This window comes from Myotis nattereri (assembly GCF_964212035.1).
Source record: "Myotis nattereri genome assembly, chromosome: 3".
Taxonomy (NCBI): Eukaryota; Metazoa; Chordata; class Mammalia; order Chiroptera; family Vespertilionidae; genus Myotis; species Myotis nattereri.
The window spans coordinates 48,727,212-48,739,945 of NC_138077.1; the positions used below are offsets into that span (position 1 = coordinate 48,727,212).

Below are 12,734 nucleotides of genomic sequence, written 5' to 3' on the forward strand. Positions count from 1 at the left end.
ACCATTTCTAAAAGGTTTGCTGAATTTATAATCCTAACATATTAGTGAGTGACATAATAGTACAGTAGACATATTCTGCATGGTATTAATTGCCAGCACCTATGATTGACTATTTACTTCCTGGTTCTGCTAACTCATAATGGAATGAGCCAAGCCTCATTGATTGTCCACCATAGAAACTGAACTCAGTAAGAGGAGTGTAGAAGACACATCAGATGAAACTTGGAATTACACCTTAAAATAGCCATTTTACCTGAAAAATCACACTGAAATTTGTCAGATAATTCGTACTTGTAAACAATGAGAATGTCTAATTTGAAAAAGTTTGATTTAAGAAAACTTTCCTAATTTTTATTGGATCCATGTTCTTTTTTCTAGATGGGAAGGAATATGATATTTATGTATCCTATGCAAGGAATGCTGAAGAAGAAGAATTTGTATTGCTGACCCTCCGTGGAGTTTTGGAGAATGAATTTGGATATAAGCTGTGCATCTTTGACAGAGACAGTCTGCCTGGGGGAAGTAGGTATTCAGATGAGCACAAGTGATGCTACCCTGCAAGGCAAAGGGGATCATTAGCTGTAGAGTATGGGTGAGAATTTTGACACTATGAACTCTATGTTGGCAGTTTGGACTTTTAATGTCCAATCGTGTCATACAATAGACAGAGAATCTATAGGGATAAACTTCATCGTAAGGTGTAGACTATTCAAGTGCAGTTTATGGTATACAATATTCCCTCTTCTAAGTTTTAAAAACTTAATTTCAGAAAAGTTTGGATGCACGTGGATGAGAGCTCTATAAAATGTCATAGATTTAAACATCCTTTTTACTTACATTTAAATTTTTAGAAGGTTTAGCTAATCTGCATTAAATTTTCCCAGAATTTTTCTACAAAGACTGAGTTTAAACAATTTTACAAAGACTGAGGTTTACCCAATTTTACAAAAAATGAGTTGCAGAATAGAGTGCATGGAATTTTTCTTTATATTTCTCACTGATAATAATTAGAATATTTCCCTTTGGCATTTGCTAATTTCCCTTTCCTCACTTTTGTTTTCCAGCAAATCAAAGCCACTCAAATTCTCCTTTCCCTTAGGTCAGTTTCTTCCTTTCCACCAGCTTACATGTTTCAGAGATAGTTTAAAATTTTACAAAAGTCTGTTGTATTCTAGTAGGTTAAAAAGAAAGAAACTTCAATCGCTGAATGTTTTAAAATAAAAGTACGTCTCTAATTTTCAGGTCCACCCAGTAACATATAAGGTGATGGTTCATTTGAGTCTGTTTTATAAATACATAATAGCATCCCACTATTAATCTTTGTACTGTTAAAATGTATGCAATGTCTCTAACCTTCAGCACAACAAACTAATTTTCTCCCCCTAAAATACTGTTTACATTAATCACTAATCACCTCACATGTTGTTGTTTTTTAAATGTCATATGACTAATTGTGAATAGCCTCAATTTAAGCCTCCTACAGAATACACTGGTTTATTCTCATGTCGAAATAGCTGGATCACTTATCTCCCCAGTCATCATCCAAAAGCCCCTCTTGCTTGTGTTCTGCAGTGGACATCTCTTTTAGTATAATTTTGCAAGGAAATCAGGGCTTGATTATATAGTTACAGGATAAATTCCACTCATTTTAAGACTTAAAATTATAAATCATTTACTCATCCACTTGTTCATTTATACAGTTGTTCAACAAATATTGATCTATTGTGTAAAAAAATTATATAAAGATTCACACTATAACACCAATGTAAGACCCTCCAATAGGGGTTGATAATTCTTTGAAGAATTCAAGTTCTACATAATTACTCTTACATCCTACTTTGATGGTTGATCCTTGTGATCATTCATGTTTTCCCTGCTCTTCTTATTGAGACCTCTTTGCCTGTGGGTCTCTTTCCATGCCTACACATGGTCAGCCTCCAGCAACACTACTTGGAGTAGAAAATTTCTTATTCCTGGATTCACCTCCAGGCTGCTCATGCTATTTTAATAGAAAGTTTTCCTCCACTGCCTCTTTTTCTATGAAGATTAAGGAATTAAAATGATGACTTAGGAAAGTATGGTAAGTCATGAAATAGTTTTCTACAACACTAGTGCCTTCCCTGGAGTTGACTCCTATCTAAACCCCAGATAAAGAGTTATACCGTCCTTGGTAAGCAAGCTCAAGATGGATTATCCCCAAGAATTTAGTGGCAGGAACTACTCAAAGTCCCTGACAACAAAATAAAATTAAAGGTGCATTTACATTTTCTTGCTCTCCCTTCTTTTCTGACCTGAAGAAAGCATTTGCCTGATAGTGAAGGCAGACGTATCAGCCAGCAGCTGCTGAAACACATGGCTTCCTCGTAATGATAGGAGTTTAAGCAGAAAAATCCAGGGATTAATTTAGCCCCTGAGCAGAGAGTAGAATAGAAAGCTGAGCTGAGGATGTGATGCCAGCCAAAATGCCATTTCATTGGCTAGATGTTTTTTAAAGTTCTTATTCGAATGACATTCTAGTTGGGGCATGTTTGGTAATAGAGAAGGACTTTTTTTTTTAAAAAAAAAAAATGAAGATTCTTGCTCTTGCTGTTCTGTATCTGTGAAAATGAATTTCTATAATTTTTTACTCTTTGGTATATATATATTAATAAATGCTCATGCGCCCTGGGGAGTTGATACATGGGTATTTGTGGGGAGAAGGCTTAGGAGCTGCTTTGGATGGGACCCAACATGCCACGTGGTTTGAAAAAAATTTATTTCAGTACCACACTTATATTCCTTGATGTCCCAATTCACGCTTTTAAAGACCAATGTCCTGGAAGTATGTTTGGCTTCAGTCCTGTGTGGAATTCTTTTTGGGTTGGAATGTGCATATAGTTTCTATTCTTCCTGAGGAGAGTGGCATTTAGTGAGAAGTGTGAAAGGATCTAAGGATGAGGTTGTTCAAAGTGTTCTTGGTCAGAAGTTTCACCTCAACTCTTAGGCTGATGCCCTAAGTTTCCAACACTTGCTCCTCAATCCCCATGCTTTTTGGGGAGTTCTTGGCCAACACTAATCCCCATGGTGTTTTCTTTCCCAGTTGTCACAGATGAGACCTTGAGCTTCATTCAGAAAAGCAGACGCCTCCTGGTTGTCCTAAGCCCCAACTACGTGCTCCAGGGAACCCAAGCCCTTCTGGAGCTCAAGGCTGGCCTAGAAAACATGGCCTCTCGGGGAAACATCAACGTCATTTTAGTACAGTACAAAGCTGTAAAGGAGACGAAGGTGAAAGAGCTGAAGAGGGCTAAGACGGTGCTCACGGTCATTAAATGGAAAGGGGAAAAATCCAAGTATCCACAGGGCAGGTTCTGGAAGCAGCTGCAGGTGGCCATGCCAGTGAAGAAAAGTTCCAGGTGGTCTAGAAGTGGAGAGCAGGGTCTCTCCTACTCATCTTTGAAAAATGTATGAAAGGGACAATGAAAGGGGTAAACAGAGCCCTGGGTACCCCAGGAAGGAAGAAACCTTCTTGATACCCAATGTATTGTTTCATGGACAGAAAACAATTCTATGGAAGCCTCCCCATGGGGTTAAATTCAGGGTGACTGGTTGTGTTTCCTCAGGCAATACTAAGATTTAGAATGATCATGCCACCAGTCTGTTACCAGTGTTCAATGTCACTATGTTCTTTGCAGGTAAAGACTTGGATGATGTGAATTTTTTCTTCTGCATCTTCTCTATTACTGTTCTTACATGTTCTCTCTCTCTCTCTCTCTCTCTCTCTCTCTCTCTCTCTCTCTCTCTCTCTCTCGTTAACATTATAGGGCTGCCTTTGCCTATGGTTTGAAAGACCCCGTGAAGATAAGTCATCTGTTAATAGGGTCATTATGAGTTTCTAAGTATAGTTTTCTTCTTCTTTTATTATTACTCATCTATTAAAAAGATAATCAGGGTCTGAATATACTTTAGTTGGATAAGGAGCTCTTTTGCTCATTCTGCTGTACCACAAGCCATCACAGTAAGACTGACACCCCCTTGGACAATTCAAAGCAGTATTACTAAAAGTTATTCTTATAATAATTGATTTAAGATTCTTATAATTGATTTATAATTGCCTGCATTTTCTCCTATTATATCCCCATGTGCCTCTATCTCAGGTAAATGATGGCATATTTTTCAACTTGAAAAATAGAATTTTTTCTTGTAGTAAACTTCTGACTATCTGTAGGTCAGCCCATGTTTATCATTCCATCTTCCCTCTCTATTGTAACTTGCTTATGTCGGCCACTCGGAGTTTACAAGTGGCTCCACACTTGGTTCAGTTTGATAGGAAGTTTATCCTAATGGTGCTAATAGAGTGAGATAATGGAAAATTTCTTTGAGGGTATTTTCTGGCTTGTAATAAAAGAGCAGAGCAGAGTGTTTGGTCATTTGTCTTTTAATCTCAGCCTTATTAATGTGAATATTAGGAAAGTGATTTCTCTTCGCTTGTTTCTCTCTTCTCATTTTAAAGTGTGAAAGTTAAACTCAGTGACCTTGAGAGCTGCTTTTAGCATTAATACTCTAAAAGGATTAACTGAACCCTTAGTATTGTCCCTATTTTATTTACCCACTCCAAACAAGTCAGCTGAAAGATCACTGTCAATGTAACTTGTCTTAGCTTGTTTTTTAGTAAAGTTTCACTGTTCTTAAGACTTGGAAAAGTGAAAACTTAGTCTAGAGTTTACAGAGTGAAATATAAATACATATACATGTGTATATATTTATATATACACACAAAATTATATACATATGTGTATCTAAATTGCATATAGATACACATGAATTATATATATACATATATACATACATGAATTATATTTGCATGTATGCATACATATATACAATGTACACATATATATATATATATATACATATATATGCATATTACTTTAGTCATTAGCACAGTACTACAAGCCACTGGAACTCTTGTCCAAACTTTAAATTGTTTTTACTGTAATGCTTTTGTGTTAGTGTTTTCTACACATTAACATTATTTGTGATTTCACAGATCATAGTGGTAGCTGTTGTTAGTTCTTGCCTTTCCTAAATCAGTGTGCATAATTTACTCCTGCTAGAGCTGATCTGGGTTCAGTGGAATCTGTTGTGCACAGATCTTCCATGGTCACGCTAAGCAGTAGCCAATCATCTGGCATTATTTGATCTTCTACTATGTTTGAGGCACATATACTTCACAACTAAGCTATGTGAATCTCAGTGCTCAACTACTGGAGAAATAAATCTCTATTTGGACTATTGAGTAATAAAAAAGAAAAGAAAAAGCCTATAAATGAGCCTGAGTATCCTGTGAAACACCGTTATTCATAATTTAAGGAAATCCTTATTCAATAGTATGAATGTTGTTAAGCAATTCTAAAACTATCTTTTACAGTTAAAAGTCCTTCAGCAGATTTCTTTATAGAGGAGTTATTGATTATTTTAGTAATAAAAGCATGACTATAAAATTGTTCTAGACGTCATTCTGGAACTTAACATTTTTAGCCTTATTAATGCTTTCCCTTGCTACAAACCACAATTACTCCTCCTATCAATCCTTCATTCACAAGACCAGGAGAGACTTGACTCCAGATAAGCTTTGTATTTCAAATTCTTGCATTAGCTTTAGGTAAATAGGCGGAGGGGGGGGGGGGGGAGTCCCATCACCAAGGGTCCATTCTCTTGCCAATACTGCATTCTTTTTGCACATTTGAATTTAATATTTATCCTAAAGGCTGTTCTGTGCCCCTAGGAACATCTTGACATTTTCCCCCTATTTATATTCTTGTCTTTGGTACTGAGATTTTCTAAATGCTAAAATCAAAAGCATCTCAAATTTCCATGATGTGTCTCATTCTAAGATAATTTTTCAAGCTTTTTTGTTTGTTTTTTTATGTCCCAGAAGATGCCTAATACTGAATATTTGAAGAAGATGGGGAAACATAATTTAGAAAGCAGGGAGAATTTCTTTCTCATGTTAAAGACAAAACAAAAGAGCATGTCTCTAAGGTTAAAAAAAAAACCTTAATGGTTTCAGATATGGGATATAAAGACCTTCTGCACCCAAGTTAACAAAGGACCATGATATAGAATGTCTAATTACACAATAATATAAAATTTATTTAATTCTCTTCTGTATTATAACTTAGATGATTCTCCAGGATTCTAATAAACAAGCATTCCATTGTGTTGGGGAACAAAAGCATCACTCCACTTGTTAATTATATGTTTTCTTTCCATAGGTTTTAATATTTAAGATTGTCTTTTTATTTTATTCATAAACTTTTGTATTTTCCATTTTTTATTTGATTTGTAAATTTGTTTATTTTAAAAATAAACCATTTATTTTCAGCTTTGAATTTTATTTTGTGCATGTGTTTTATGTCTTTATTTTCATGTTTGGGCATAATAAATGAGAATAAAAATAATGATACATGTAAAAAATATAAATTGTACTAATTAGTTTCTCTTTTGAGAGAAATCTGAAAAAAATGGGAACTTCATCTCAAGAAATTTTTTTTACATGCAAGTAAAGGAGTTACTTAAGTAAAATGCATGACTCTAACATTCTAGGTGTGTGTGTGTGTGTGTGTGTGTGTGTGTGTGTGTGTGTTTAGATAGCCAGAGAGACAGGGAGAAAGAGGCAAGAGAGGGAGAGACAGGAGGGAGAGAGAAGTTCTTTCAAAACAAAAACACAGTCTGTTATTTTTTGTTCAACTTGGAACTTGGGTAGTTTATAGAAATATCTTACATTTTATTGCAACCCCAGGGCAGTTGTTTTGAAATGAAATAAGTTAATTAATATTATGCTCTTAGTTAATAGAATATAATTTGCAGGAATGAATCAAAAATTCATTTATATCACATTTCAAGTAAATCAGATAAATATTTGGAAATGATTTTCTTCTGAGTTAATAATGTTAAATTCATAAAGGCAAGGAAGCTTTCTTGCTTAAAATTGTTTTCCTATTCACTTATTCTAAGGATATTTATTGAGTTCTTATAACTAAACTGGTTAGATGAGTAAAAATTTTCCTACTGAAAATATTTTCACTTTCAAGGCTATCTCCAAAGAGTAGACTTAGGATCAATGGATGGGGATTATATGGAAACAGACTTCTCAGTTAGGAAATGACTTAACAGCAGACTTGAACAATAATGTATTTCATTATCTTTGGAGATGCTGGAGCCCCATTACTAGAGGTGTACAAGCAGAGACTTAATGAATCATATTAAGATTTTGCAAATGGGCTTTCCTCATTAGATAAGTGATGACGAGTCTGAAGTTTCTTCCAACCCTGGACATACCAAATGACCTCCTGGAACATAGTGGTGACTATTTAGTTTCAATAACAACAGTGTCTGTATCAGTAATTTGGTTATTGTGGTTACCTAGCTATTCCTGACCTTGTTAAAAACACTCAAGTATTTTCTTCAGTTATTCACTGATGTCACTAGGTCTCTGACACAAGTAAAGTCACAATATGATACTATTCAACAACTAGCCCGTCTTATTTCTCTGTTTCTACCCAAGAGATAAAAAGTATTTTTAACAATGGTCTAGGTCACAGTGGTCTGCAAACTCATTAGTCAACAGAGCCAAATATCAACAGTACAACGATTCAAATTTCTTTTCAGAGCCAAATTTTTTAAACTTAAACTAAATACATAGGTACATTGTTATTAGCTTAATTAGGGAACTCCTAAGGCTTAGGAAGAGCCACACTCAAGGGGCCAAAGAGCCGCATGTGGCTCGAGAGCCGCAGTTTGCCGACCACGGGTCTAGGAGAGTAAGTGGTTCAATAACATTCTTTATCCGCATGTATTTTGAACTGAAAATAAAGAATTTTTAAAATTTATAATTCATAAATTCGCATACTAAGATTATTATTTTTGCTAGACATTTACCTTTAGGTATCTCTAATTTGTTTAACAACCTTCTAAATTTGATCTTACTTTATATAGTTTATAGATGGGTAAATTCATAATTAAAGATATTAAGATAAAAACAGATAATTGGAGAGATCAATATTTAAATTCAGACCTATCTTCCAAATTAGGTGGCCCCCCATATTTCATTACACTTCAAGTTTTAATAAAGAGAGAGAGAGAGAGAGAGAGAGAGAGAGAGAGAGAGAGAAGCTTCTTACTGTTTCATACACCAATAACCTAGCCAAAGAACAAAATTGCAGGCCTAGTTTAATTGAAGGGGAATTTCAGAGAGGCTATAAATTTTAACAGCAGGAATCTTCTTCCTTGAAGAATTTTAGTCCAGAAAAATTATTTGAAAACCAATTTACTATCACACAAAAAGCCAATCTCATCACCCTACAGCCACACCTCATTTTTTTGAGCCAAACAGCATAAAGACCTAATTTGCAACTTCCTCTCCAATAATCTTCAGCATTAAAATCAAAATAATTTGCATCCTCAGATGGGAAATATTGACAATCAGTAAGACTTTAAAATATGCCATAAAGGATATAGCTTCTTTCAGAGTACTTTGTGAAGACCCCTAGGTACAGATATCCCACCCCACCTGAGAAGCATCTCCTACATCCACTCATCAAAGTCTGGAATTTAACGATACGTATCTATTTCTTTAGCATTTCCCTCTTTCAAATGGAAACCTCACACTTTTCAGGTAATATTAATAATTTTTTTAAAAGCCACATTCTCTCTTTTTTAGAGGACTATGATACTGTTTTGTTTTCAACAGTTGGATTCCCAGGGGCTACTTTGAAGTGTAAACACACACACACACACACACACACACACACACACACATCACAAGTTCTTTGTGATGAAAAACTATCCATTTTGTTTTAAGGGTATATCGTATTTATCAAGAGACGGAAGAAGCAGTAGACATCCTATTCTCACAGTCTCAGGTTTATGAAAGGCGGGCTACATAAGATTCTGAGCAGAACTCGACAGAACAAAAGAATTTACACAACATGCTTGCACGTGCACATGGCCTTTGAAGATAAGTGATAGATTTTTCTCACAAGATTGAAACAAGAATTCTCAAAACACTGCTCTCTATAAATCCAGTTCAAAGTTCTTAAAATCGCTCTTTCAATTTCCCTTCAAAATCACGTTAAATTCACTAATTGAAAAGAACTAATCTGGTAAGGAACATAGTTCCTTCATTCCCATCAAATTCATCATGACCAATTTCACTGCAAACTTTCAGTTTGTCCTCACAAGCTAAAATGTCTCTCCATGACTATTTCACTACTGGCCCCTAAAGTATATGTACTCAACCTCATAGTATGTCTGTAGTACCTGTTTTCAGAGTTTCAATGGCTGTGATTTATACATTTGGAATTCTTTTCCTTCAGAAAATAACATTGTTTAAGCTCTTAAATCTAACAGTTAAGCACTGCTTTTATCTCAAGAACTTTCCTATTGGGATCTGTTCAAATCCATCTCAGTAACTATTAGAATTGAATGCTTTGCCAGAAGTCTTAATTAACTGACTGATTCTTACCTATTTTAAATGCTCTTGCCCGTTTAAGTTATTGTTAAACCACACACACACACACAAACAAATTTTACAAAAGGAATTTGGGTTGACAACAAGGTCAGTACTATAAACTCTCTGATGTTGTATCCAAAAAATATTAAGTATCGAGATATATAACTGTGTGGATCTTACAAGACGGTAAATCCCTTTGCTCTTTAAAGATCAGACTGTGTCTGGAGCATTGTGCTTAGTCCAGTTCAAGATACTATTCTTAAGAAACACATATATAAACTGAATATTATACACAGGCAAATGCTAAAAGTAGGGAACAGACTTGATACCATGTCAAATGAGTAATAAGGTACAAATCCTGAAGTTATTTAACCTAGATATGAGAATAAAATACAGTGAGATCACAATAGTTGCAATATTTCAAATATTTAAGGATGTTGATCTAGTGCCACCAGATAAAAGTGATAGAGAAGAATATTTCAAACCAGGAAATATTTTACATACAGAGCTGAAATGAGTTGCTAGTTTCAGAAGTGGTTAATTTCTCATCTTTGAAGATTTATTCGTTGCCTGTCCTTTGTAGGAGAGACAATGATGAGCTGAAATCTGTATATGTTTTCACTAGGCATTGTCCTATCCTTCCATTTTCCTGTAGATACGGTGGAAGCAGTCTTTGACTTCATTCAGAGGAGCCGAAGGATGATTGTTGTCCTGAGCCCAGACTATGTGACAGAAAAGAGCATCAGCATGCTGGAATTTAAACTGGGTGTCATGTGCCAGAACTCCATTGCCACCAAGCTCATTGTGGTTGAGTATCGTCCCCTTGAGCATCCACACCCAGGCATCCTACAGCTGAAGGAGTCTGTGTCTTTTGTGAGCTGGAAAGGAGAAAAATCCAAACATTCCAGCTCTAAATTCTGGAAGGCATTGCGGTTAGCTCTTCCCCTGAGAAGTCTGAGTGCCAGCTCTGGCTGGAATGAGAGCTGTTCTTCTCAGTCTGACATCAGTCTGGACCATGTTCAAAGGCGGAGAAGTCGTTTGAAAGAGCCCCCAGAACTCCAGAGCTCAGGGAGGGCTTCAGGTGCCTCTCCTGCCTCGGGCACAATGTCTAAACACAGAGGAAAACCTTCTGCAGCCTGTCGCTGCTGTGTCACCTACTGTGAAGGAGAGAGTCAACTTAGGAGCAAGAGCCGGGCAGAGATCCACACACAGCCACAATGGGAGACACACCTCTGTAAGCCTGCTCCCCAAGAGTCAGAAACTCAATGGATACAAAATGGTACCAGATTGGAAACCCCTGTTCCCCAGATCTCAGCCCTTGCTCTTCACCATTTCACGGATTTGTCTAATAACAATGACTTTTATATCTTATAATTACTATGTGGTGGGTGGTAGCTGTTGCCTCTACCAGCTCTTTTTGTATCATGAAACCATGGGAATAATTGACATTTTTATCAATTAATGGACAAGCAGATTGTCTTCCCCCTTTATTGATTTTATAAACTATTTATTTCTAGGAGACAAAAGACCTGAAGAACCTGCGTCCAGAATTATTGCCTCTAATGGCCTCAGAAGAGCACACTCTTCTTGGCCCCTAGAAGGTCAGTATATGCAAGTCACCTAAAGTCACCCCTGTCTTCCCCAATGGTTTAAAAATGAGCAAAGAATTTAAATGTTTTCTTTGAGCTTTTTGATCAACCTCTCATGTTATGAGTCAGTCAGGTGTATGTGGGCCATGACACTTACAAGGTATATATATCCAAAGGAACATTATGGAAAGGAGTTTATTCTAGTGGAAGCTGTAGGACTAAGAGCAACAGAAAACCTACAACACATTTTCCCTGGGAGAACCAAACATACCCACACAGGGATGCATGGTGTTCTCTGTCTCACTGTAAACTAGTGTTCTCTAAACTGCCTAAAGTTGTTAGCATCAATAAAGTTATATTTTTATGTGACTTAATTTGTGCTAAGAAATTTTTAACCTTCTTTCTCTCTTCTCTACTTTTTATGGCTTTCAAATTCATATGTGAAGAGTATTTATTCCATTTCAGGAAATCAAGCTTTGGTTTAGATGTTAGGAAAGCTGAGATATATCTTCAGTTTCTTTCTAGTATATATTAGGAGATATCTGAGAAAGGACCAAAATAAAAGTGAAAAAATATTTCAAATGAAATAGAAGTTTATACAAAAATCTCATTATATTTTTAGAATTGATAGCAGAAAAATTCAGTATTGTTAGGGGTTTAGTGTAGAGTTTTGTGCATGAATCCCTTCTTCCCATTCAGGAGTCTGAGAAGGGATCATCAACTTAAGTGCCTACAAGAATCAGAAGGTAAGAAAAAGAAAAAAGGGAGCTATATATAAGCATAATATACATACTCTCCAGGAAGGGCCCATATATAAAGAAACATAGGTACAGTTAGGTGCTTATTTACTCTAAACACTTTAAAACAATTGTAGAAGATATATAGTAGTTGACCTGCCAGTAAGGGAGGTAATATAGATTATTGGGTATGTAGGTAATTAAAGAGTATTTGTTTCTTTAAAAAGGGAGTGGCCTCTACTAAGCTCCATCTTCATTTTGTCATTGATTTAGCCACGTTGTTGGCACATAGTTGTTATTAAGAAAAATCTAAAAATTCAGATTTTATAGAATTTTTTATTTATGAGATGGTTTAAACTTAAAAAAAAGAAAAAGAAAGCAAAATACACAAACACATATTCAGCCTGAAGTCCACTAGTTTGTACGTTCAGAACTACAATATCCACCCAAAGAATGTAAGTCCAAATGCAGATTCAAATGTCCCTGGCAATCCTAGATAAGAGAAAAGAGAAGCAAATGATAAGAGATGTTTATTCCCTTCCTAAATTGAAAATATCTAAAACCTCACAATAGGACTGATCTAACCTAACAGTCCTCTGAAAATAGTGTGCCTTCCATTCACTCTGTAGAGGTTTCCTGACTGGTGTGTCTACCGTAAGGAAATTAGAAGCATAATCTCCCCCTCCTGAAGGAAACAGACTAGAAAGAGCTAAGGCTATACCACACAGGCACCATCAATGTATTAGTCTAAGCTACTAGTGAGCTATGGCCCAATAAGTGTCAGGCTTTCCCAATCTCTTACTGTGAATGAGGGGTGGAGAAAAAACCCGCAAGTTTTATCTCTGTACTTCTCTTAGAGAGAAAAGCATATCCCTTCTCTGATGAAACAAAAAACTGTCAGGTCCTTTTCCTGTT

The 12,734-nt window shown here is 35.8% G+C and overlaps 1 protein-coding gene across 2 annotated transcripts in view; it reads left to right on the forward strand.

Annotated features, from left to right (window-relative positions):
* Positions 1–12,734, forward strand: part of IL1RAP (interleukin 1 receptor accessory protein) — a 165,222-nt gene extending 152,488 nt beyond the window's left edge. The window contains exons 10-13 of one of the 2 annotated variants that reach the window (XR_013995721.1): positions 379–522; positions 10,149–10,727; positions 11,011–11,094; positions 11,782–12,734. Coding sequence is in view for 1 of the 2 variants with exons in the window: in XM_081087030.1 (XP_080943156.1) it covers positions 379–522; positions 10,149–10,727; positions 11,011–11,012 (725 nt within the window). In the remaining variant the exon portion in view is untranslated. Of the gene's footprint in view, positions 1–378; positions 523–10,148; positions 10,728–11,010; positions 11,452–11,781 lie in introns of those variants that run through there. The other variant, XM_081087030.1, reaches the window with a different exon arrangement.